The sequence below is a fragment of the Phocoena sinus genome, chromosome 11 (assembly GCF_008692025.1).
Source record: "Phocoena sinus isolate mPhoSin1 chromosome 11, mPhoSin1.pri, whole genome shotgun sequence".
In the NCBI taxonomy this organism is placed as follows: domain Eukaryota; kingdom Metazoa; phylum Chordata; class Mammalia; order Artiodactyla; family Phocoenidae; genus Phocoena; species Phocoena sinus.
In genome coordinates, this window is record NC_045773.1 from 81,459,901 (window position 1) to 81,483,572 (window position 23,672).

The 23,672-nt window shown below is 47.1% G+C and overlaps 2 protein-coding genes across 2 annotated transcripts; one reads left to right on the forward strand and one right to left on the reverse strand.

Annotated features, from left to right (window-relative positions):
- Nucleotides 1-1,554: 1,554 nt before the first annotated feature.
- On the reverse strand, nt 1,555-10,592 carry TRIM15 (tripartite motif containing 15). Its single transcript, XM_032648327.1, has 7 exons — nt 10,224-10,592; nt 8,244-8,339; nt 5,452-5,682; nt 4,671-4,693; nt 3,298-3,413; nt 2,918-2,950; nt 1,555-2,072 (listed from the first exon to the last, which is right to left on the reverse strand). The coding sequence occupies exons 1-7, from the start codon at nt 10,590-10,592 to the stop codon at nt 1,555-1,557; spliced, it is 1,386 nt and encodes a 461-aa protein (XP_032504218.1).
- Nucleotides 10,593-12,433: 1,841 nt separating this feature from the next.
- On the forward strand, nt 12,434-21,218 carry LOC116761897 (tripartite motif-containing protein 10). Its single transcript, XM_032648326.1, has 7 exons — nt 12,434-13,381; nt 15,172-15,267; nt 16,334-16,564; nt 17,304-17,326; nt 17,665-17,780; nt 18,982-19,014; nt 20,231-21,218. Exons 1-7 carry the CDS (start codon nt 12,953-12,955, stop codon nt 20,770-20,772), a joined length of 1,470 nt encoding a protein of 489 aa, XP_032504217.1. The 5' UTR covers nt 12,434-12,952; the 3' UTR covers nt 20,773-21,218.
- Nucleotides 21,219-23,672: the final 2,454 nt, after the last annotated feature.

The following is a 23,672-nucleotide window of genomic DNA, read 5'->3' on the forward strand; positions in this document are numbered from 1 at the left end:
AAAAATAACTTTTGACTTGGGTAATGTTTGACAAGTGTTACAATGAGGCACGCGCTGCATATCGTTTTTCTTTGAGGGGGAGGATTGCGAAGAGTATTTATGGTATAATCGCATATCTGTTAAAAAAAAAAAAAAAAGCTAAATACACTTGTCTACAAAACTGGCAGGATAAACAAAAATGTTTTACCAGTGGTTATCTACAAGATGTGATAAGAGTAAGTGAATTGGAGAGAGGGACTTTTAACTCTTTGAAAATGTTTGAATCTTTTTAAAACCAGGAGTACAGTATATACTACTTTTATAATAAACATTAGGCAATACTACTACTGTTACTACTACTACTAGGTTGGACTACCAAACAATTTGATTTTTTTCTGGGTTAAACACAGCATGGTTCTGCCTGTCACACAAGGTGACAGAAGAAACCCTAATACCTCTGGCTTCGTTTGTATCAAGGACTTCTATTTGCTCAGTTAAATTAGGGGTAATTATTCACATCCCAGTGATTCGTATTACAATTTTGTAATGAAATTCACATATGGTACCTGCGCTTAGAGTATCTTTAAGCCATCTGACCCCACACTTCAGGAGCAGGGCTCATACTATACAAAAGGTAATCGTGCAGATAGATCTATACTAGAGGGAACCTGACTGGGGATGAATGTAGATTTTTTCGGAGCTTGGGGTGGGAGGGTGGGAATGTAAGTGTTACACTTGAAAGAGAGCTAGAATCAGAAAGGGTGGAGGTGGTGTGAGAATCATCATTACAGAGATTCATACTTTGTGAAGGTATTTTAATGTGTGGTTAGTTTCTGTGTCCAATAATAGTAACAACAGTAGCAATAATAAATATTTAAGAGGTTAGTTAAGAACTGAACACAAGCCTGTTTTATTGAAGAATGGGATCTGGCCAGACTGCCCTCGGGCAAGTCCTGAGTAAAAGAACCGGCAGGATGTGTCTGGGTCACAGAGATTGCACTGGCTTTAAACCTTTCCTTCAGCCCCATCAGCACTGATTAGACACATGAAACGCAGGAGCCTGGGTGGGTGGCGCACTTAATGAGGACATTCTCTATGAGAAAGAGAAACGAGCGGAAAGGAAGGTGACCTGGGTCCACCCAGGGCTGGATGAAGAGGCCCTAAGGTCTGTAAAGGCGGAAGTATCTCCATGTGTAAACCCAAGTAAAAACAGGCAACTGAAAAAATTAGTGCAAACTCCACAAAATGCTGCTTTTTCCCATGACGGTTATTCTGAAGCTTTAAACGGTTTTTAGATATTTTTCCTCTTAAAAACCTACTGGCTCCCCAGCTTTGCTGGTGTCCTGGGCACAGTCTCGCCTGCCTCTGGTTCTCCACTCGGAGGTGCACAGAAAGCGGGAGCATCAGCAGAGGGGACCAGGAACGTCAGGGAGTTGAAGGACATAAGATAAATAAAGTGAAAGAATTACAAAGCCACAGGGACGGAGATCCTGTGTCCTCCCGCAGTCTTGGGCACGACGCCCAGGGGTTGGAGCTGGATCCCCGGGCGCTGCACCGCCCTTCGGACGCTCAGTCTCAGCCTTTCAAAGTAAGGCAAGAACCTTTTTTCCAGACAGCGAAGAAAGGATAGACTTTGCCGGAGAAGGAGGCGGTGAAGGTGAAGATGGGCTCCTGGGTCTCGGCGTTGAGCAGGGCCAGGTGCCCCGCCTCGTAGTCCAGGGAGACGCCCACGAGGCGCGGGATCTCGCTCAGCGGCAGGTCGGTGCCCGGCGAGGTGGTGGCCCAGCACTGCTGGTGGGAGAGGATCACCGCCCAGACGCCCTCCTCGGCGCTCAGACCCTGCTTCCCTTTCCTCCTCACCTCCTCCCCGACCACCCCCACCGTGCAGCCGCCGCCGTCCCCCAGCTGCACCTCCACCTGCCAGCGGTGGCGCCCCGAGGAGAAGCTGGGGGAGCCCAGCACCACCGGGAGACCCTCGAAGCGCAGGCGGCTGTCGGGCAGGTTCTGCTTCCACCGGGTGTACTTCACAGACTTCCTGTCCTCGGAGAGGACCAGGCCCTGGCTGGCGGTCTGAGGGTCCAGAGTGACAACCCCTATTGGGAGGAAGGCGTGGCCATCAACAGAGCTGGCAGCACAAAAAATGCCCCTAGAGCACGTGTGCTGTGAGAGCGAGGCAGAAGGAGCACCGGCCTTGTGCAGCCTGCCATTGTCCCGGCTTCTCAGAACCTCAGTTCCCCCTTTTGTTCCAGGAGGCAGAAGATGACAGCTCTACCTGACCCGCAAGTGGTGCTGTGCTATAAGGCTTTGCTTCTCAAAGTGAGGTCCATGGACCAGGGGCATCCGCTGTTCCTGGGAGCTTGTTAGAAATGCAGAATCTTGGGCCCCATCCCAGGCCTAATGAATCAGAATCCACATTTTAACAAGATCCGCAGGTGAGTTTTCTGCACATTAATTTGAGAAGCAGAATGAGGTGATGTTTTGGGAATAGTTTCTAAATTAAGCACCAATTTAAAAGTAAATGCTATTTTAAAAATTATTCAGTATTTGTCCAAGTCAATAAAGAGTCCAGCACAATGCTGGACAAAAAATAACAAGCACTTGATAAATATTTTTGAATAAATAATATCTATACAAGTAACTAATATTAATTGAGCACTTACTATGTGCCAGGTTTCATACTAAGCTTTTTGCATACATGAATTCATTTATCTTCAGCTACTTGTGGGGTGGTACTATTATATTTTCTATTTTATAGATAAAGAAACTGGGACAAAGAGGCTTAATGACTTGTTAGCGTCTCATAACAAGCAAAGAGAACCCAAGCAATCGGGCTCCAGAGTTCATATCTTTAATTGCTCTGTTTGCTGCCTTGGATTGAAAGGATGAATTCACAAACGGATAAAGGAAAGAATGGCTCCCGAAGCCCCCAAGTGTTTACCTGTATCTGTTTCCAGATGATGCACCAAGTTTTCTGAGGGAAGCAAAAATAGAAAGATCTGTGACTTATTATTTCTTATAGGCACCCAAAAGGGTGGTGTGGTCTGGGAACAATGTGACATCAGGGACAGGAGAAGGCTCGGCTTCTGCTATGAAAGAGATGTAGTCCTCACCTTCCTGCCTCTCAGTGCAGTGCCCGTCCTTGGGGAGAGGAGGTGCTCGAGGGAATGGTCTCCCTGGGCAGAGGGGGATCATAAAGGAGGGCCTAAGAGATGGAAGATGTCTTGAGCCAGGTTTGGAAGGTGGGGAAAGATGGAGCTGGATGGAAGGCAGATGGGCAACTGATGGGAATGGGGAGAGCTGCTGCCCCTTCCTGTTTACCTGAGAACGCCCTCATCATCTCTGGGAGGGTGAGTATTTTCCTGTGGAGATCGCGGATCTTTTCGACAAGGTCAGGAGAAATGGCCTCTGGACTCACAAAAGTCTTCATCTCATACCTGCAGACAAATTGGTAACCAGTTAGGTTCTGATTCCAAAAATAATGTTTGGGTCATCCAGACCCAATGAGGCTAAAATCAGACTAAAGAATCTTGGCATCTGTGGTGAATAATTAGATTGAGTATCATCCCTTTATCTTTGCTGGAAATGTGTAGCTACTAAAGCAAGAGCATTTCAGCTAGACCTAAGAGGAACAAGTGGTAACCACTCCTCAAGAATTAGAGGTAGGTGCTTTAAGAGAATGGACCTGTGGGGACCAAAATGGAAGAGATCATTAGCCTCTAGAGGGCGGTACAGTACCATTTGAAAAACAGCCTTACACAGTCTTTCTAATTTGTTGTGCTGTTCAGTACAAAGGGAAAGGGATTGTGCAGGGATGAAAAAAGGAGATGAAAGAAATCCTATACTGCAGTGAAAAAGCCCTCAATTCTGATTCCAGCTCAGTCTTTGCTTGTCAGTCTCTGTGTGACCTGGAGCAAGCACTTCGCCTCTAGGTTTTAGTTTCTTCATCCAACCAGAAGACCTTGAAGGTCCTTCTAGATCTAAATCTCTGACACTCTTTGAAAGTATGTTTAGAGAACTTCCCGATTCATGGACAGCTGAGTTCAGCCCCCCTACACATACATGGGCACACAGTATATGAGAAGTCTTCCCTAGCTGCTGTGTCTCTGCTCAGCCCATGGCAGACTGCTGATGCTTAGAAGAGAAAGGAGCCCTGCTATTAGTAATGCCTCTTAGCTGCTGGTTGCTGTGCTTTTATTGTAGCATTTGCAATTTTGAAGAAATGGGAAAGTTGAGTGGGAAAAATGATTGAAAGAACAGACTGGTCTTCCCAAGATTTGTGCTTATCATATTCTATACAAAATATTTCCCCTTAGGCTATTTATTTATTATTTTTTTTTTAGACTGACATTTTAAACGGTGTTAAATACTGACTTAAGCACTAATAATTTCAGGGATTAAATGAAATGTTCCTGGATCAGCCTAACGTAATTATTATTTATAACTTCACTTCTCAGGGAAAAAAGTGCGTCCCCAATACCAAACAATCAGTTTTAAAAGGAACCTTAGAATACAAACCTTAGTAAATTGGGGCTGTTTATGTATGAGTGGATGCGAGAGTGTATCTGTTGGAGTGCTTTTGCTTTTCTGAGTAGCCACCTGTGGGGGCGGGGTGGGGGGAGTCAGTGAGTGCCCCTCCCCCTTTGGTCTCAAGGTCAAGTGTAAAGCAGGTGGGACTGGGCAGTGGGCCCTACCTGCTCTGGTTGACTCTGACATCCTACAAAAGAAAAAGATACACTTAGTTTCCATACATCAGGGATTCTGTACATCCTTTCTTCCTTAGCATATCAGCTCAAAACTCTCCTCCTCCAGAGAGGTGATCTTTCTAATTACCTACTCATCAGACTGTTCATTTACATCATGCTTCCGTACTAATGTGGGACTGTGTTGTCAGTTCATCTGAGCTGCTTTCTCTGTCTCAGCCTCATCCTAGGAGTGTGTTCTGCCTCCAACAATTAGGAGATGGTGGTTAGCAGGGACCAGGCCTTCAGTTATCAGCCAGACCTGATGTGAAACAGGATAATATAATGATAATCACAACAGGCACTGTTTACTGAGTCCTTTCAGTGAATCAGAGACTACGCTAAACATTTTGCATGAATTTGTTTTTTCACGGTCTTTGCAACAACCCTATGAGGGAGGTGCTATGATTATCCCCATGTTTAGAGAGGTTACAAGATTTGCCAATGTCACACAGCTAGATGAGCTGACGCTCAAGCCCTTGACTACAAAGTTCACTCCAAAGCCCTTGGCGTGACCATGGTGCGTGACATGGGAAAGTCATCCAACCTTTTTGGGACTACATCTCCGTAACCTCTCTGGGCCGAAGGAACCCAATAACCATCAGTCCCTCTCATTAGAAGTAATCTCCGCTTCCCTTTCCTGTCTTTCTCCAGCATCTTCCAGCCCCCAGTATGGTATCCCCTTCCTGTGGACTCCCTCTCCTTTCGCATGAGCTGGTGGGCTGTCTCTCACTTGTAGAAGCTCACTTGCTGGTTGCTGACACTTCTCCTCCAGCTCTTTGACCTGGGCTCCAAGCCGGGCGACTTCCTCAGAGAGCTTCGAGATATACTCGTCCCTCTCCTTCCAGATCTGCTGCTCCAGCTCCGTCAGCCTGGCCAGCAGGAGATGCTGATATTCCCCCAGCTCCTGCTGCAACCTCTCAAAAGCCGCTTCCACCTGCTGCTTCTTGCTTTCAATCTGAGTCTACGAGGGGTAGAAAGACAGGCCTGGTTAGGGAGAAGCTCACAGAGCTGGGTTCCCAGAGGATCATCTATGAACTTGATTAAAAGGGATAAGGAGTAACTAGTTCCAAGATTCATTCTCCCAAATAATACTGTGGTACAAGGAGGTAGGTGTCACGATAAACTTACCAACGATGAGGGCGATGCTCTTGTCTCACCTAGAGATTCTAATTATAACGCACATTATACTCTCAGAGCCATGTTGAACTTTTCAAACATCCTTCCACATTTGCAATACCATCCTAACCCTCCCATACTATCCCTAGAGTCAGGTGGAGATGATCTCTTAGAGAGCAATTGAAGCCAAAGGAAGCTGTGATTAGAGCATGGTGTGGCATTGTTCTTAGCCACCGAGGTCGCCATCTACAGGGCATATTTTGATGGGAGTTGAGGGGTGCTGGAGACATCTTCCTGTCCCCAAACTCTGTCTCCTTGGTCAAGGGACCAGAAATTCCCACACTGTGGATTTCCTCCCGGAAAATTTTGTAGCACGAGAGAAGAGATGGGAGGGAGGCAGATATCGCCTCACCATCAAACTACTGTCCTCGGGGTCAGCCTTGTGGTCAGTACTGGAATGCAGACACTGATATACACTTTCTGGCCCCAAGCTTCCTATCTGAAGGCAATGCTTTCAGGTGGACAGACTGTAATGGGAAGAGCAATGGATAAGGGTCAAGAGACCCAGGTTCTAGCCATTTCATTATGAGACGGCTTTGCCATCTGACCTTGGGAGCAGCACTTTTCTGGACATCAATTTTCTGCTCTGAAAAATAATGGCTGGCAAGACGGATCTGGGATTAGAAGATGTCAGAACCACTTCCCGCTCTCATGTTCTGGGATTCTATAACCTTGACCCCAAATGCCCTTCTGCCGAGGCAGGGAGGTGAATAAGAACAGTCAGCCCGTTCTTCCCAGCTCGGCAACGGATAGTAGACAACAAGCTTCCCCAGAGTCTGTTAAGAAAACCCCTAGATGGGTATTTCCAAGTGGGAGAAATGGGTAAATTGTTTTTGTTTAAATAAAGTGAATTTTAAAAACAAGTAAAGTGTCAAATAACTTGATTCTGAAGTTTGACTACACAGGTAGACTTATGAAATGCATTTTTGAGCACTAAACGGAGTATGGACATAATTTTCAAACACTATTTGAAAATTATTATTTTCAAATAATAATTAAATTAAGTTATTAAATTAAATTACTATTTTCAAATAATATTATTTAACACTTAATATTTCAGAAAACATTATTTAACATTGCAAGGTTTTAGGCCTAAAAAATGTGCCATTAACTTTATGAAATCCTACAGGTCATATTTTCTCAGCACTGGGAATAATAATTTAAAAAACCATCAGTTAATGTATAACCAATAAATACTACCTAGCTGTATGAAAATTGAACTTAGGATCATTTTAAATAGCTACTGCATTAGACAGAAAATCCAAACTGAGATTACTTTTACAGAGTCAAAGAAGTGCTAAGGAGGAAGCATTGAAACTAGAGACAAAAGACTAAATTCACCTAATTCTACCAAAACTACCTTAATGTTACAGGAAACAATGTATACATATGTGAAAACATCATGGTGCATACCTTAAGCATATGCATTTTTATTTCTCAATTATACCTTAATAAAACTGGAGTTGGGGGAGAAAAATGCACCCTTACAAGAAAGGAAAGAAAGACAGTAATTCTGGCCATGTACATGTGTTATTCATTAGAGTGGAGGATTATCACTTCAGAAATTTGTGCAAAACATAAAAACACTTTCAAGAATTAAGAAAATAGTTACACTCTACAAATAACGACGTTATCATAAGATATATGGGGGGGAGTGGTGTTCTAAATGAAGAAAATCAGGATTTCTTACAAGACACTGTTCTGTCACAAATGTCTGTGTGAAATATTTTACTCATGGATGCTAGGTGGATTTTTGATGTTTTAGAACAAAATTATATATATTCCCAAAAGTCATTTAATGCAGACAACTAAAAACTCTCAAAAGTTACAAGAATCCTTAAAACGTCCAACAGAGCTGATGGGAAAATTTGGGAACTTCTTAGGACCAGAAGTAAACAAGAGAAGGATACAGAGGAGTGATCAAACTGAGAAGCCAGTGTTCCTTCCATATACTGGCTGATCACATGGCCTCACTGCTGTTTGGACCATCCACCCTGCCCGCTTGGAACAAAGAAAGAAAGGCGCTGACTGGAGACATCCCAGATGTGGGATCCCCAAAAGTGAGAACCGCAAGGAAAGCTCACAAGAAAATAAGCTAACAGGATGAAGGGTCAGAAGAAATTAAACATCACCTAAACTTCAGATATTAGAAATATGTTTAAAAGGTTTAAAGACAATGGGAATAATAGGAAAAATAATTAATTTGAAAGAGAAAAAAAAAGAAAACTGAAAAAGCATATTTGGAAAACAACCAAATAGAAATCAAACAGTTGAAAATTAATTAAAAAGAAAAGAAAAAAAAAGAAAACCCCCAAAGGAGAAGGTGGCCAATAATGTGGCCTTTACCAGGAGCACTTGGAGCTTCCGGTCATCCCGGCTCTTCATGTCTTCAACGTCATCTCTCTCCATTCTCAGGGCTTCCAGCCGACTCCTGAGACGGTCCTGTGGAGAGAAGAGTGGGCAGAAAGAGGTGGCTTAATTCATAATTCAACTCGCAGGTATTAATTGTCTACCATGTTCCAGGCACACCGTTAAGTGCTGAGGAATTCAAAGGTGAAAAAGGCCCAGTTCCTGTCCCTACGAGACCACCATCGGGACTTGCTGGCGGTCCAGTGGTTAGGACATGGTGCTCTCACTGCCCGGGCCCTGGGTTCGATCCCTGGTCGGGGAACTAAGATCTCACAAGCTGCACAGCACGGCCAAAAAATAAAATAAATAAACAAATAAAAATAAATAAATTAGAAAAAAAAAGACCACCCTCTAGAGATGGAGTCGGTCACAAGTGATTAAAATACAAATGGACAGGGTTTCCCTGGTGGCGCAGTGGCTGAGAATCTGCCTGCCAATGCAGGGAACACAGGTTCGAGCCCTGGTCTGGGAGGATCCCTCATGCCGTGGAGCAACTAGGCCCGTGAGCCACACTACTGAGCCTGCGCGTCTGGAGCTTGTGCTCCGCAACAAAAGAGGCCGCGACAGTGAGAGGCCCGCGCACCGCAATGAAGAGTGGGCCCCACTCCCCACAACTAGAGAAAGCCCTCGCACAGAAACGAAGACCCAACACAGCCATAAATAAATAAATAAATAAAATTAAAAAGAAAAGAAAAGAAAAGAAACTCGTTTAAAAAAAAAATACAAACGGACAGATGCAATAATCAAGGTGTGCACACAGTGAGATGGGAGCACAGTGGAGGGGACACTTCTGCCTGTAGGGACAAGGGAAATTTGTCGAAAGCAGAAACCGGTTACAGTGGACCTTGAAAGATAAATTTCCAGTTGGGTAAGAGACGGGGAGGAGCGTACTTAATGCTTCTGAACTGTACACTTAAAAACTGGTAAAATGGCTAAAAAAAAAAAAGAGTCAGGAGAGAGGAGAGCTTTCCAGGAGGAAGGAACTGCATGTGAAAAGTATTAGAAGCAGGAAAGAGTGTTAATTCAACAAACAGCAGGTACATAACGGTCAGTTTGTCTGGACACATGGTGCCCGGGCAGCGTGGCTGACAGATAAAGGCAGGATCCTGACTCCAAGTGGCCTTGGATGCCTTGCTAAAGACTTGAGATTTCTTTGGGCAGTAGGGATCCACGGAATGATTGTGAGCAGGGCAGCGACATTACGGGCTTTGTGTTTTGGGAGGCTCTGCCTCGCAGCAGATTGGAGGGTGAGGGGAAAGGTAAGAATGCAGACAGGGACCTTGTTGGAGCCTCTGGGTGACAGATGGTGAGAGCCTGGATTCGGCAGTGGGGGATATGCAGAGGGAAAGATGAGAGATATTTCTGCGAAGGCCACTTCCAGACCTGGTGACTGAGTGACAAGAGAGAGATCTGAGGGGCAGACAGGAGTGCATAATGTCCCCAAGACCAGATGGGCTGCTGTACTGCCACACCTCCCTTTCTCAAAAAGAAGAGCAGTGCTTGTTGGATGCCTTCCCCATCCCTGTCTTCCCTCTGAGCTCCGGCAGTCAGGGCCTTGCTAGACCCCATATCCAGTCTGGATCCAGGGAGACAAAGGCCACCCTGCCCATGACCTGCAGGACAGCCTGCTCTCCTTCCTTCCCTAAAGAGTGAAGCCATGGCTACAATTCTCTGTGCTCCATCACCACAAGGTCTTCTCGGGGCTGGAGCTGAATTTCCCCAAGACGTGAAAGGCCACGCACCCAAGTGGAAGGAACCACGTCCCCCTCAGTCTGAGACTGCCCCAGGGTCCCAACAGCCTTGGGGTCCCCTGATGTGGAAGCTGTGCCCTTCATGAAGATCCCTGCCCTATTCCCTTCACCACCTTGGGGTACTGTCCTGCCTCAAACAGCCCCAAGCTGACCCTACTTTTCTTACCCGGTAGGGCTGGATGGCCTCGTGCAGGAGGCCCACAACGTGGGCCTGGTGGGAGGGACCCTCCCTGCAGAACACACAGAGGAATTTGGCATCATTCTCGCAGAAGAAGTAGATCTTCTCACCATGCTCCTCGCAGTAAGTCTCCTCCAGAGGGCCCAGGGGCACGGGGACCAAGAGGGTCTCGGTCTGCTTCTTCTCCTTGCAGAGGGGACAGAGCAGGACCCTGCCGGAGGGCTGGGCACCCATCTGGGAGGGTGGGGGGAGACAGTGCCAGCAGAAGGTGTGTCCACAGGTGGCGGTCACTGCATCCTCCAGGGGCCCTTTGCACTCAGAACAGGGGGCCCCTTTGTGGGAGGGGGTGGAGGGCATCATGGTGCCTTCCCCAGCCCGTCCATTGAGGCTTCTGTCTCAGTCCACATGAATCCTCTTTCCCTGAAATGGAGTCACTTTTACGAGTCACAGAGGGAAAGGAATGAGAGGCTGAGAGAGGGGAAGTCAGGAGTGTCTGGACAGAGAAGCCACCTGGCTCCACCTCTTGTGCCTCCCAGAGTCCTGGCCACCACCTATCAGCTGAGTGGGTCCAAACTCCAGGGCATCTCAAATTACCCAGCATTTCCCGACAGTGGCCCCGTCATCCAGTTCTCCACTCCTTCTGATCCTTCCGGCTCCTGGGGTGGGGAGCAGAGTATGCCATGAGGTCACAGGGAGATGGGGTTTCCTGGAACCCCTCCCTTGACCACAGTGGGGTGGCGGGAATTGGGGAGGAGACGCTGCTTCCTGTCTGGCTGAGCAGGTGGGAGCCATAACTTCTGGCTTTGAGGTGTGCACACAGCGGCAAAGCCCAGCCGGAGTGGGAGATGCTGACTTCCGGGGGCCTCTGTTCCGGGGGCTCTGCTCAGATGCCGCAGGTGTGATGGTCACTCACCGGGTCCCTTCCTCCGCCCTCCTTTCCTTGTCTCAGCTCCTCGACTCTGGCTGGTCTCTCCTAAACTCCTACCCCCCACCACCTCCCAGTGCCAGTGTCCCCACTGGAGTTTGGGTAACATTGTACTTCAATTTTAGTTTTTAACTGCAGCGGGGAGAAGGCGAGAAAGCATAACACAATGTTGATATAATTTAGAAAACTCTGTTAATCAAAAAGATAAACAGGTTCAACCACGTTTATCTAAGGCTTAGTATTTTCATATTATTACATCCAATCTGAAAACAGTGCTTGGGGGCAGGTGATGATTACAGGAAATGTAAACTGAAAGGTAAAGTGACTTCCCCAAGGTCACAGAGCTAGAAAGTTGCAAGGCTAGGGTCAATCCAAGCCTCCTGGCTTCCAGCCCGTGCCCTTCCTGAACTGCCAGCCAAGACAATGATCAAACAGCCATGGTTCTTCATCCACTCACCTTCATCTGTGGAGAAAACCAAGGAAATCTCCTTCCATTCTCCCACTGGATGATCAGCACCCCACCGTGTTTCGCTCCCTTTCCACTCCAACTATTTTGTACATCACCTCCCCTCTGCCCCAAAGAGTGCAGCCCCTGGAGCCGCACTGTCCAGCACAAGAGCCTCCAACTGCACGAGGCTGCTGAACACTGAGATGTGGCTGGTCCCGTATGTGTAAACTATGCCCCTTCTTAAAGACGTAACACCAAATAAAAAGGTGTAAAATGTCTCATGACTAATTTTTTCTGATTACATATTGATACTACTTGGGGCTAAATAAAATATTAGTTAATTTCACTTTTTGCTTTTTAAAATATGGCTACTGGGAATCTTTTAATTGTACACGTGGCTCACATTGTATTTCTGTTGGACAGCACGGCTCAGAGACTCACAGATCTGAGTGTAAATTATGGCCTCCCACCTCCCTACCTGTGTGCCTTGAGCAAGCTAAGTAACCTGGCTGAGCCCAGCTAATATCTTAATAGCACCAAGGCTACAGAGCAGACAGGAGGAATAAATAAGATCATATGTTTAAATCGCTTATGTTAGCGTGAGGAACATGGCCATCGTAAATTAATGATGGCTGCTGTTATCTTTCTTTCTCCTCCCCCAGACAGAATACATTCCAACCCCTTTGGAAGCCTATGGCAGGCCGGTTGGTGAAGCTGCTTGTGCCCTGTCTCACCACCCCTGCCCTGGGCACAGCGCCTTATCTGGGTCCCCACACTCCCCTGGGTTGGCTGATACCTCCAATCTCCCTGGAGACAGCTGGTCATACTGCAGGGAGGCTGGGGTGGCATTACTGCTCTGTGACCCAGTCTCCCTCCTGCTCCCAAAAGAAGAACAGTCTCTTCCAATTGTGGATGGTTAAGATACGACCACTTTCCTTCTACTGCGAGTGTCTCTGGATGGACAGGAAAGAGCAGGAACCCCCAGGTCATGGGCACCAGTCCAGAGAGTAACTGAGGTCATCTCTGGAATGCTGTGACTGCTTCTTCTGCCCCTCCTCTGCTATTTCTCTGTCTCTGCTGTTGGAGGGTGTGTGTCTGTTCTTTTGGGAGGGGGACAGCAGAACCCTGGCTGCCAGAGATGCAAGTGGGTACCTTGCTCTGTGCGCACACGTATGTGTGTGTGACCATGAGGGTGTCACTGGGTATGTAAGATGCCCCTGTGTCTGGCCATGTGCACATGTAGGTGTGTGAGTGTGAGGTGTGTGTCCTCATTGTTCTCCCAGCCCTTCTCCCCAAGCTGAGCAGAGAGGGTGACCTTGAAGAGGCCACAAGCGCAGCAGCACTATGGCTTCGGCTGCCTCTGTGACCAGCCTGGCAGATGAGGTCAACTGCCCCATCTGCCAAGGGACCCTCAGGGAGCCGGTCACCATTGACTGTGGCCACAACTTCTGCCGCATCTGCCTCACCCGCTACCTTGAGATCCCCAGCCCGGACCCCGAGGAGCCCCCAACCTGCCCACTCTGCAAGGAGCCTTTTCGCCCAGGGAGCTTCCGGCCCAATTGGCAGCTGGCCAGCGTGGTGGAGAACATTGAGCGTCTCAAGCTGGTGTCCCGGCTGGACATAGAAGAGGAGGACATCTGCCCCGAGCACGGGGAGAAAGTCTACTTCTTCTGCGAGGATGATGAGATGCAGCTGTGCGTGGTGTGCCGGGAGGCCTGGGAGCACCGTGCCCACACTGTGCGCTTCCTGGAGGATGCGGCTGGGCCCTACAGGGTAGGAAAGGGGAAACTGAGAGGTTCCCAGGGTGGGTCTGGGATTGGACTGGACTGAAAGAATCAGAGCAGAGTTGTGGATTATTTGGGCCACTCTGAAACTTAATTCCATCTCCCCGCTTCTGTGATTACCCAGGCAATAGACCCAGGCATGGAAGATCATGTGTTTGTGTTTTAAGTATGCCCTATGTTGTTTACTTATGGCCAATACATAATAATAGCTCAATAAATACATGTTGAATGAATGAGTCACCACAACATGGACGTATGTGTCTGAACCATGGATCAGTCAGGTGTGTCTGAGGATGTCTGGGTTTGCACTTGAGGAAATGATTGCACAGTGTGTATGTGTATTAATGTTTGCATGTTTACCAGCGTGTGCAGTGTGTTTGAGGGGATCTGACTACTTGGGTGTGTATGTGTAACTGACTGCTCTTGTTTGTAGGTAAATTAGTGTTTACATATATGCAGGTTGGGTAAATATATATGGTGTATAATTTTATCTGTCATTAAATGAGTGTGTACTGGTTTTAGCTGTTTATGCATTGTGTTTTATTACAAGTGGGAGTCTATGTATATGTGTCAATTAGTTAATTGGCATGTATTGTTAGGAGTTCTAAATATATTTTGCAATGTGCTTATATGAACATTTATGTGTGTATACCTGTTCTTTATTCTACAGCAAGCAATTTTTGTTGTTGTTGTTTGTTTGATTTGGTGGGGGGGTTGGCCACACCTTGCGGCATGCAAGATCTTAGTTCCCCAACCAGGGATCGAACCTGTGCCCCCTGCAGTGGAAGCTTGAAGTCTTAACCACTGGACCATCAGGGAAGTCCCCTAGAGCAAGCAATTTTAAAAACAATTCATTGGTTATTTTTTGCATTATCCTAGTTTCTTGTTCCCTCCAGAATCATACCCAGAAAGTTGATTCCATTTATAAGAGAGCTTGTTCGGATGTGTTCTGTTTGGGATATGTGAGAAAGTTGGGATAATTTCGAAGAAGGGCGTATCAAGCTCAGGATAGATCCTCGATACCATTCATTAAGGCAAAAGAAGTTAGGGTGTTTAGCCTGAAGACAGGAAGGCTCAAGTGAGAACACAGAGTCATAGCTTATGATGGCACTGAGCTAAAAGCAGAAAGCCCTAATCAAAATTCTTGGAGGACAAAACAAGAGGAAGAAGACCCAAAGAGAGTAAGCTGTCAAGGACCATAAAGGCCCAGGCTTGTCAGCTAAGAGAACGACTCCTTCCCTTGGGTCATTCCATTCCTGGAGGCAGAGATGACATCTCTTAACAAATCATTGTTTCCGTCTTAAATATTTTTAAAAAATTAATTGAAGTATAGTTGATTTACAATGTTGTGTTAGTTTCTAGAGTACAGCAAAGTGATTCATATTTTTCAGATTCTTTTCCATTATAGTTTATTACAAGATATTGAATTTAGGGCTTCCCTGGTGGCGCAGTGGTTGAGAGTCCGCCTGCCGATGCAGGGGACATGGGTTCGTGCCCCAGTCCGGGAAGATCCCACATGCCGCGGAGTGGCTGGGCCCATGAGCCATGACCGCTGAGCCTGCGCGTCTGGAGCCTGTGCTCCGCAACAGGAGAGGCCGCGGCAGTGAGAGGCCCGCGTACCACAGAAAAAAAAAAAAAAAGATATTGAATTTAGTTCCCTGTTCTGTACAGTAGGTCCTTGTTGTTTATCTATTTTATATAGTAGTTTGTATCTTCTAATCCCAAAGTACTAATTTATCCCTGCCCCCATCTTAAATATTTTATGCTCCTTCTTCCCAGGAACAAATACAGAAGTGTCTTGAGTGTCTAAGAAAGGAGAGAGAGGAGATTCAAGGAGTTCAGTCAAGAGAAAATCGAAGGATACAAGTCCTCCTGGTAAGTCATCATTCCTTCCCTGGTCCTCTTCCCTTCCTCAGGGTCCAGTGCCTTTCTGAAACCAAGGCAACATAGCATATAGGGCTCTGAAGTCATTCTGCATTTTTGTTTTATTATTTATTTATTTTTGGCTGCATTGGGTCTTCGTTGCTGTGCGTGCAGTCTTTCTCTAGTTGTGGTGAGCGGGGGCTACTCTTCATTGTGGTGCGTGGGCTTCTCATTGCGGTGGTTTCTCTTGTTGCGGAGCATGGGCTCTAGGCTCATGGGCTTCAGCAGCTGTGGCATGCAGGCTTCACTAGTTGTGGCTCATGGGCTCTAGAGCGCAGGCTCAGTAGTTGTGGCACATGGATCTTCCCGGAACAGGGCTTGAACCCTTGCCCCCTGCATTGGCAGGCGGATTCTTAACCACTGCACCACCACGGAAGCCCCATTCTGAGTTTGAATCCTGAAATGAATTAGCTCTATGACCTCAAACAGCTCTCTATGCTCAGTTTATTTTTCTGTGAAGTGGAGATTAAAAATGATCACTATCGGGTGTCCCTGGTGGCGCAGTGGTTGAGAGTCCGCCTGTCGATGCAGGGGACACGGGTTCATGCCCTGGTCTGGGAAGATCCCACATGCCGCAGAGCGGTTGGGCCCGTGAGCCATGGCCACTGGGCCTGCACATCCGGAGCCTGTGCTCCGCAACGGGAGAAGCTACAACAGTGAGAGGCCCGCGTACCGCAAAAAAAAAAAAAAAAAATCACTATCTCACTGAATTGCTGTAAGGACAGTAATGTACCTTAGTGCCCCGCACATTGTGCGCACTTTGTAAACGGCAGGAGGTGGGGTGTCCTCACCACCTCCCGTACACCTCCTCCTGGAAATGGCATGGCAGGTGTAAAGGAAACTATGCCATGGTTCCAAGTCTATCTGGGGACCTGGGGAGTGGGGGGCTCTGACTTTACCACCAAACCTTGGAGAATGTGGATCTGGAGGGAGATGGGAGTGAATTAAGGAAAAAGAAGGAAAAGGAAGTGGAGGAAGAGGAGGAATAACTTCCTGCCCTCTCCTCCTGCCCCCTCAGACTCAGGTGGCCACCAAGAAACAAAAAGTGATTTCTGAGTTTGCACATCTGAGCCAGTTCCTGGAGGAACAGCAGAGCATCCTCTTAGCCCAGTTGGAGAGGCTGGATGGGGACATCTTAAAGCATCGGGATGAGTTTGATGTCCTGGTCACTGGGGAAATCTGCCGGTTTAGCACCCTCATTGAAGAACTGGAGGAGAAGAAGGAGAGGCCAGCAAGGGAGCTCCTGATGGTGAGATCTGAGCCCCGCCCCCGTCCACCTGTGCTCACCTATGATTTGTTGCATCTTTACCTGTCTAAGCCATCTCTTCTTCACTCACACATCCTTGTATCCCAAGTGGAAGATGGGTCACAGGACCAGAAGTTCTGAATTCTAAGAGTCCTTGCTTCCCCAAGAGCTCCCTGGTTGCTTTGCTCTCTGGTCTTGGTCTCTTCATCCTATCCATCAAATAGGGGAGATACTTTGTTTATTTATCTCAAAAATACTTTATTTGTGAGGATCCAACAGTAAAATGCAAGTGAAATTAGCACTCTGAGAAGCATCAAGCACTATATGCGAACAAATGTCAGGTGCTATTTCCGAGGCAAACTATTCTCTGTGTCACCGCCCACCAGCAGGAAGTTCTTCTTCTTCTGTTTCCCTTCCTCACACTGGAGGAGAGATACTGGGGTCCAAATTAGGCATCAGAAAGGCAGCATGATTTAGGCGGACACGTTGGGGACTGAGAAGCTGGAGACATTGGGATGGGACTTGCCTTTGCCTCTAAGGGGCAGGTCACTTCACTGTCTGGATCTTATAAAATGAAGGGGTTGGGCTCTAAGATCCCTGAAGCCTCGTAAACCTGAAAACGCTGTGACTCCATGGATCTGGTATCCTTTTTCTATCTAGGGCTGAGAATATGGTATTTTGTCTTCTCTCGTGGGAGGGAGAAATGGAAACTGAATCCCTGCTTTCTCTCTCTTTCTCCTAGGATATCAGAAGCACTCTAATAAGGTAAGATTTCCTCTTCTCTTTTCCCACATACATAAACATACACGCACCCCATGCTGGTTATTACCACACAAATATACATTCTCACATTAAGGATGACAACTCACATGTAAACTTTCACATACTCAAATGCATTCCCATGTACAGCCAGCTGTAGATACACACCCCTGCATGACACTGCCCAAGAGGGGACAGTGTGGGGAGGGAATGGATCCATCCCAGAGGAATCATGTCTGTCCATGGGAACTGGCACCTCCAAGACAATCAGAAGGTGACCAGCTGAGTCTGGAGGCATCACTAAGAAGGATAATTCCCAGACCCCACCATTTCTGTGCCCCTAGATGTGAAACCAGAAGGTGCCGGAAACCAGAGGCTGTATCCCCTGAGCTGGGCCAGAGGATTCGGGACTTCCCCCAGCAGGCCCTCCCGCTGCGAAAGGAGATGAAGACGTTTCTGGGTAAGCGGACCCCACGAAGCACAGGTGGCTGTGAAGCCTGGATTTAGGAATGGCCTCCATGCCCCGCTGCCTGACGTTTGTGTGACCTTTGACAAGGCTTGCACTCTCCCAGTGCCTTGGTTTCCTTATTTGCAGATCTTTATAAAATCTGCTTATCAGGATGTGACAATGAAGTTAGATAATAAAGGTGAGGATTTCTGGGAAAAAATGTAACTGGTTTGAAAAATAATGAAACAAATAGATCTAACCGCTTGCCATGAAGTGATATATAAGATAATGATTAACAAAATCTGTCATTGTCAATAATTTTAAAAATCCCTAAAAATCCACAATCTGTCATTGTCAGTAATTTTAAAAATCCACATTTGTAATACATGATAAGTTTCTGATGAACATTGTTAATTAATAACCAGCAAGGGTATTTCTCTGTGCCCTGTGGTAGCTGACTTCCCTCCCTCCTCTTTTCCTTGGCTTCCCCTAGTTTGGTCCTCAGAGTTAAATTGCCCCTGTGGGGACCATGACCCCGTTTTCCGGGACAGGGAGTGGTGGAAGGAGAGGGTGTGGAGGGTTTGAAATGAGAGTCAGGAATGTGGCTGCTCGCCAACACTTCCCTCTCCTCCTACGTGACATCACGAATGATGCCACCTAGTTCTAAATGACCCACCCACAAAAATGTCACCTTAGAAGAGCTTTCCCCCAAGTCCACTTCCTACAAGTAAATGGCCTGGCAGTGAAGGAAATTTTACTCTAATCAAAGGCTGACCTTTGACTATCCCCAAAATTATTTCCAAGCAGAACGAGAAATAAATTAACCCACTTATCTGTTCATTAAGTCGATGTTTCTTGAGCATTTCCTGTGTCCTAGGCTCTGTGCAAGGCACTGGTCACTGCCCGCTCAGAGCTAGGCGGTGCGGCTCAAAGTGGGGCTCCCAGCCAGCAGCAGCAGCATCCCCTGGTAACTTGCCAGAAATGCGAATCTCAGCCCCACCCCGGGCCACCTGAATCAAAAACATGTGTGTTTTAGCAAGTGTTCTGGGGACTCTGATGCAAGTTCAAGTTCAGAACCACTGGTCTAGAGGATTCCAGCTTCCATTCCTCTCTTTGTCTCTTCCCTTTTGGGGCCTCAGTTTCCTCATCATTAAATGTTCTATGGTTCGGTAAGACTAATGAAAGCGCATCCTGTTTTATTTCCTCTTTACAGAAAAACTCTGCTTTGAGTTGGATTATGAGCCAGGTAAGCAGCCTCTGTCAGGATGGGAGGGAGTGAGGATTCTAATCTTGGAATGGGCAGATAATTTTGCAGGGTTCTACACTGGGCACTGTAATAGTCAAATACATATATATCACATACATAAATGTACATATACACATAATGTCACACGTGACACTGATATGTGTCACTGCCTTTGTAATGCTTGTGGGAGAACCATGAAGAAGGGACAGGTGCACACACATACCACATCCCTGGCAGGAAGCTCATGTTCTGATCTGCACGTGATGATGGGATAGAAAGATTAAATCAGGATGGGACAACGTCTATCGGGAAGGGCTTCCTGGATGCGTGGAATTTGATCTGGGTTTAGAATCACATTCTTAGAATTGTCAGGAACCCCTACTCTCTCTCAGGTGTTATTATATTTCATAGATGATAGGAGTGCAGCCTGCAGGTAGGAAAGGAATGAAGAATGGACCCCACTCAAGGGCACTGTTCCCAGTCTATCAGCCGAAGACCCTGGGAAGTCACAGAGCTCTTGGCAGGGACTCCTAACTCATGGACATATCTGAATTTATGAATTTGTCCCGATTTATGGATACTAAAAGTATCACTATGCAGGGGTCCGCAGAAGTATTTTTGTTAAAAGGTGATCCTCAGACTCTGTCTGATTTTAGAATTACTGAGGCAGAATGAATAACCCGTGGGTGAGCCAGAGAGTCTGGGTGGAGTGAAGACTGTATAAATGAGTCACAAGTGCCCAGAGAGTGATCATGAAGTTTGGACGGAGGGAAGAATATTTCCACCCTCCGAGATACAGGAGGGGGAGGACGTGATGTGTCAGCAGCAGGAGATCAGAGCAGGCATGCACAGCTTTGGGAGTCAGCCAGTTTGCAGGGAGAAGAAGTGCTTTCCAGGTGAAGACACAACCAGATGAGAGCCCGGATGTCCGAAGTAACGAACTAACCAACACATCCTCTGAAGCAGGCATTAACAAGCACAGGAATCAGCTGCGGATCTTGCTAAAATGCAGATTCCATCTCAGGTGGTTTGGGGTGGAACCTGAGAGTCTGTTACTAACAGGTTTCCAGGTGGTACCCATACTGCAGGTCTTTGTAGGCACTATATACTTTGTTGGTAGTAACGCTAACGCGGGTGTCAAGGCGGGTATTTAGGCCTTTCCTGAAGGTGATAGCATGTCTGCTGACATCTGTGGCCCTTTTGGTTTTCCCCACAGCTCACATCTCTCTAGACCCCTGGACTTCCCACCCGAAGCTCCTCTTGTCTGAGGACCACCAGCAGGCTCGCTTCTCCTATAAATGGCAGAAGTCACCAGACAGCCCCCAGCGTTTCGACCGGGCCACCTGTGTCCTGGCCCATGGTGGCTTCACTGGGGGGAGACACACGTGGGTGGTGAGTGTGGACTTGGCTCCCGGGGGCAGCTGCACTCTGGGTGTGGTCAGTAAGGACATCCGGCGGAAGGGGGAGCTTCGGCTGCGGCCAGAGGAGGGGGTGTGGGCGGTGAGACTGGCTTGGGGCTTCGTCTCGGCCCTGGGCTCCTTCCCCACCCGCCTGGCCCTGGAGGAGCAGCCCCAGCAGGTGCGTGTGTCTGTTGACTACGAGGTGGGCTGGGTGACCTTTGCCAATGCCGTCACTCAGGAACCCATCTACACCTTCACTGCCTCCTTCACCCAGAAGATCTTTCCCTTCTTTGGGCTCTGGGGGCGAGGGTCCAAGTTCTCCCTGAGCTCCCTAGAGGGTGCAGCTAACCTCCCCTAAGCACAGGGTCCAAAGAGAGGGCCCAAGGACTTGACCCTGTCTGGGTCACCTGTAAGATTCAGAACAGTAGTTACTGCTTTAGATGATGTGATAGAGTCAGGACTTTGGCAAGGGACAGGTGGGATGACCTTCAGTCTGATCAAGCCCTTGCCTCAACGACCAGTGGATGGGACTCAGACCACTGCCAGCCCTCCTCACCACCATCCCCACCAGGCACAGAAGTAGCTGTGTAGAGGAAGGCATACCGGATTTGGGGCCAGAAGACTTGGGTTCTAGATCCAGCCTTGTAATCAACGAATTATATGATCTTAAACTAGGCATCTCACTTCTCTTCATCTTGTTTTCTCCCCCCAAAATATTAGAGTTCATTTACTCATATCCTTAAGAAATATTTATTGTGTGCTAATTATGAGCCAAGCAGTATGGTGGCCACTGGTGATATGAAAAGAAAAAGAAAAAAATTTTGTCCTGTATCTAAAGGAGCTCAAGAGAAGAGACGGAGACAAAAGGAGGAAATGATAGCACAGTGTGATGGGCGCTGTGATAGGGGTCTGACCCGGATACTAGGGAAGCCAAGAGGAGGGGCATAACCCATCTTGGAGGTAACAGGAGGTGAGTTGGAGAGGGCTTTCTGGAAAGGATGAGTCTAAAAGATGAGTATAATGAATGACGAAAGGAGGGGAATAAGCCTCTTAGGAAGAAGAGACAGCAGAGAACGAGCTGGATGATCTGTGACCCCTGGGACACTGGGTCACCTCCACTGTCCTCACAAACAGATGTGCTGCCACCCCCACTCTTGACACCACTCAATGCCTCCTGGCTGAGATGAAAATTCAGGGCCTTGGTGGGAAGGGCACAGGGGAAGTATCGCTATAAGCCACAACCCAAGGACCACACTCAACCCCTGGGGAAAAGTGTCTTCCTGATCACCATCTGAGGTTGAGAAGTGAGACGAAAGGAATGAGATGGTGGAAAGGACTGAGTCTCAAATAGCTCAGATGTGGGAGCAGAAATAACACCATCGTAAGCTCTGTGCTGGGTAAAGAAGCCCAGGTGGAGGCAGGGGGTGAACTGCATGACCTGGGACTTTTAGCCCAAAGCACTGGGACTGCTCTAGGGCTGGACAAGAAGTACCATCTGAGGGATGGGGCAGAAGAAGGGAGAGAATTAGGGATTTGTAGATGTTTGGATTTGGGTGGTGAGCCGCGGGGGAGCAGGTTGCATTTGCAGAAGCTGTGGCCACGGGTGGTGTGAAGAAGTTGATTATCCGTGACTCCAGAAATCCCCCTGCCTGGTGTGATTCTGGGACAGGAACAAGCACTAACACGTGGCTGCCTAGAATTTGTAAAATGACTTCCCTCGTCCCAAGGGATTTAAAATCCTATGCATAATAAAAGCATTGTCTTAACATATTTTATTTTCTAGTTCTTATTGGAGGTGTCATTTATTCTGCTTAAACATACCCTTTACTGTCAATCTTTTTAATACTATGTCTGTTGAATCTGCTTGGATGTAAACTAAAATGTTCTATCATCTCCCCACTGAGGTCCCTGGGAGGAGCAAACCATCCAGGTGCAACCTCTAAGGGGTGAGCACAATGTATTGAGGCCCAGGGCTTGAGGTCACCACAAAAGTTCTGTTGTTCATCCTCAGTTTAGCAGGTAGAAAAGACGTGGAGACCAGGAGCCAAGGATCGGAGGGAGGTTCAATTGCTTTCCCTGGGAGTGTTCAGTATTTCATATAAAACTAAAAAAAGACACACACAAGTCCCTAAATAATGCTAAAACATACCCAAAGCCCCCAGACTTGGGATTCCAACAAAGAGTGGATTGTATTTTTCTGTTGATTTTTCGTAGGGTCTTTTCAAATGACTATTAGCCTCTAGGGTATATATGTATGAAGATCCTGGCCTGTTGGAGGTCTTTACATGTATTATGTCACTTAATCTTGGTAACCCCACCAGGTAGCTCCTATTATTATCCACATTTTAAAGTTAAAAAGCTGAGGCCAGGTGAATTTGGGTTACTTCCTCAGCCAGATCAGGCAGCCAGGATTTTGATCCATGTCGGACTTTAGAGTTCTTAACTACTGTGCCGCCCTGTTCAGAAATGTGTGCCTTGGTGTGAATATTTTACTGCTGGCCACACTTCCCATGAGGGGTTTGGATTCAGGAAAAAATGTTATATTTCTTACACTGAGAAGTAAAGCCGCTAGTGAGTGAAAATATTCATGTTGGTCTATCAGCACTTGCTCCCCTCCCAGGGTAATTTTACTTGAAATTCACTTGTTTGGATTGTGGACTCAGCGCAGAGGAAGCGGATAGATCCTAAAACATGATGACCTCAAGATAAGGCAGCTCCGTGAGCCTCCATGCTCTGCTTGTCACAGAGTCTGAACTCGGGGTTCCCTCCCCCAGGGAAGTGCTGAAGTCCAGAACCCCAAGCTCCCAGTCGCCCTCTCCAAGACTCCAAAGGAAACGTGCACACCTGTTGGGACATCCACAGGTTTAGCCGACTTTTTCACAACTTACACTGTAGCAGCTTCTACTACAGGGAATGGAGACTCACTCAAGTTAGTTCAAATATTAAGAAAGTTTATTATAAGATTGGACATGCAAATAAGGAAAATGGGATTTTTCCACTGTTAGGACTCGAGCCTTGTGGGAAGCTCTGGTGGGGTGGTGGGAGTGGTGGGAGATACAAGTAGTTCCCAAAGGAAGAACTGGAGATTTAAAAATGCTAATAATAATAATAAACACAGAGAGAGTTCACTCTGGCCAGTCACTGGAGTAAATATTATTTTATGTATTAACTCATTTAATCCTCACAACAGCCCTATGAGGTAGGTACTATTATTAATAGCCCCGTTTTGTTTTTTAACAGCCCCGTTTTATACATCAG

Bases quoted from the DNA above. Each gene is read 5' to 3' on its own strand.
- TRIM15 (XM_032648327.1), bottom strand. From the start codon at position 10,592: ATGCCCTCCACCCCCTCCCACAAAGGGGCCCCCTGTTCTGAGTGCAAA. The intron at 5,683-8,243 runs GTAAAGGCCACA...TACCCCTCGTAG, and splicing joins GGAAGCTCCAAGTGCTCCTG to ACTCAGATTGAAAGCAAGAA. The intron at 2,951-3,297 runs GTAAACAGGAAG...TGCTTCCCTCAG, and splicing joins GATGATGAGGGCGTTCTCAG to AAAACTTGGTGCATCATCTG.
- LOC116761897 (XM_032648326.1), top strand. From the start codon at position 12,953: ATGGCTTCGGCTGCCTCTGTGACCAGCCTGGCAGATGAGGTCAACTGC. The intron at 13,382-15,171 runs GTAGGAAAGGGG...CCTTCTTCCCAG, and splicing joins ATGCGGCTGGGCCCTACAGG to GAACAAATACAGAAGTGTCT. The intron at 16,565-17,303 runs GTGAGATCTGAG...TCTTTCTCCTAG, and splicing joins CAGCAAGGGAGCTCCTGATG to GATATCAGAAGCACTCTAAT.